Source organism: Belonocnema kinseyi, chromosome 8, assembly GCF_010883055.1.
Source record: "Belonocnema kinseyi isolate 2016_QV_RU_SX_M_011 chromosome 8, B_treatae_v1, whole genome shotgun sequence".
Classification (NCBI taxonomy): Eukaryota; Metazoa; Arthropoda; class Insecta; order Hymenoptera; family Cynipidae; genus Belonocnema; species Belonocnema kinseyi.
The window spans coordinates 14,091,263-14,093,703 of record NC_046664.1 but is presented as its reverse complement, the minus strand read 5'-3'; the positions used below and the strand labels follow the sequence as shown (position 1 = coordinate 14,093,703).

Here is a 2,441-nt window from a genome sequence, read left to right as displayed (position 1 = left end):
TGTGGAGAACGTACCCGTATTGAATGTCGTTAGATCCAGCCTAGACAACATCTCAACCACCCTATGTCCCCGGTTTCAAGTCCACGACATGCCCCATTCAAGTGCTTTAGCATTGAAATCACCTGCAAGAATGACTTCTCCGTTCACCTCCTGAAATGCATCCTCAAGACCATCCAGTTTCCTGCAGAACTCATCAATTCCCTCGTTGGGCGAGAGATAGACGCTTACGTATGTGATGTGTCCACTTATCACCCATACATATCCATCGCCCTTGCCAGCCTCAGCTACTGGAAAAATGAATGAATTTTTCACCCAGATTGCTGACGTACCAGTGTTATCTCCATACCAGTTTCCCCCACCCATACCGCAGTATTGCTCTGAGATAATGAGCAGATCAGCCTTATGTTCTACCGCTATCTGAGACAGTAGATCAGAGGCAAGTCTGCTCCTACCCAGGTTGCCCTGTATAATGACCGCCATTATTGATTAATCCCACAGTGCTCTTTATACACCAAGCACCTAAAGGATCCCGGTATATGGTCACTCCTTGAATTGCTACCTAAGCGCTCCTCGCATAAATAACAATGAGGTTCCTCCTTGCAAGACGGGGACATATGCCCCTTCTTACCACACTTCAAACACGATTTGGATCTGTCCTTCTCCTTGCAGGATACCGCAATATGGCCAAAGCCATGGCAGCGATAGCAGCGCGTTACTACAAACCTGCGGCTTATTTTACAACTAACCCACCCAATTCGGATATGTCCCAACACGTCAAGCTTCTTAGCATTGATTTCATAGCAATCAATGAAAGCCACCCTAGTGCTCCATCGACTTGGTTTCGATAAGTTAATTTTAAATTCCCCAACATTCACTAGCCCCGGTAATTTCTCTAGGGCCTTCCTCACCTCCTGCTCGTCAGTTGCATCATCCAAATCCCTCACGTCCAGGCTGTCTTGCAGGACAAGTTGCCGCACCTGCCCATCCTGCCATACCGCTGCTGTTAGGGCCTCACTGAACATATTCCTGGCCTCCACACTTGCACCCATTTCGACAAGTACCTCACCGTTTCTCGTTTCCCTAATTCCTTTAACTGTAACCGCCATTTGATCAGGATTGACAGTATTGCGGGTCGTTTTTAAAACGTCCGCATATTTTTTTCTTATAGCAGGTTCAATGATAAATGCATGAGAACGTACCCGCGTCTTTTTCATCCATGATGATTGTGAGGGTCGTTCTGCAGCCTTCATCCCCTGTACTCCTACAGTAAAGTCACCGTCGGTTGGAAGCTGATTCCTACGGTTCCGCCTCCTTTGCTCCGTCTATTCGTTGGATCCTTCCGCAAGCTGCATCTTATTTGGTGGTCGCGGAGCCGAGCCTGCGCCACGACTAGGCGTACTTTCAGCTATCCTCTTCTTGTTGCGTGGCCCCTTTGGGGTGACGAGGTCCACGTGAACTTGCTTTTTTGCGAACTTGGTCGGATTCACTAATTCCGGCCTAGTCAAACTATGAGAAGTTTAAAATTTTTCAAGGTACAGGTGGCTGCTTCAAAGCCATCTCTAATTATAAGGTCCATATTTGGCCTGTCCTCGCAATGTTTCTTCAATTCATTAATGATAGCTGTAAGCTTGCGCAAAAGCGCACCTAGGGCTGACTCGCTGTTTGCTTGCGCGTTATGATCTTCATCCTGCTGAAGATTGCTTCTTTGGCTCCCCCCAAAATCCTTGGAGCCGACAGCGACCACTGGGGCTTTAACATGATCGGAATCGGTGGAGAGATCTAACCTCTCTTGGGGTATTTCGTTATCAAGAAGCTGGTCCATGTTCGGTTTCTTATTCGGGGTTCCTTCCCCTAGCTGGTTTTTGTCCGCCCCGGGCATTTGGTTTCCCCGGTACCACCCATATCTGGGAAGCGTTCCCCTATCCGCAACCTGGGGTGGCGCCCGATGGGGGTCCAGCATCCCCACACGGGAGAAGTAGCAGTAGTAGTAGTAGTTGTAGTTGTAGTTGTAGTAGTAGTAGTAGTAGTAATAGTAATAATAGTAGTAGTAGTAGAAGTAGTCACTATTTACATTTTTTCAGTAACTGTAATTATAAAAACCTTTATAATTTCAGATGCTCTCAAAATGCAGATCAGAAGTTGTTTTTCAGATAATCATATAATTTCATTTCTTTTGCAACTATATTTTCACTATTCAAATTTCAGCAGCTGCTCTACGAAATATTCTCTAGTAAAGCTACTAAACTGATTAAAATGGTATTGAATAGAATATAGGACAAGTTCACCTAAAATCAAGTGAAATGAAAAAATACACCCACAAATTAAATAATATTCGACTAAATTTGAATAAATTTAAAAGAATTGAAGCTAATTGAAAAGAGTATGATAACACTTATGCAAAATTTAGATAAATTGAAAATAATTTAGGTGAATTAAACAAA

The 2,441-nt window shown here is 44.3% G+C and overlaps 1 protein-coding gene across 1 annotated transcript; it reads right to left on the bottom strand.

The window, feature by feature from the left end:
• Nucleotides 1-479: 479 nt before the first annotated feature.
• On the bottom strand, nucleotides 480-1,250 carry LOC117178385. Its single transcript, XM_033369813.1, has one exon. The coding sequence runs from the start codon at nucleotides 1,248-1,250 to the stop codon at nucleotides 480-482; it is 771 nt and encodes a 256-aa protein (XP_033225704.1).
• Nucleotides 1,251-2,441: the final 1,191 nt, after the last annotated feature.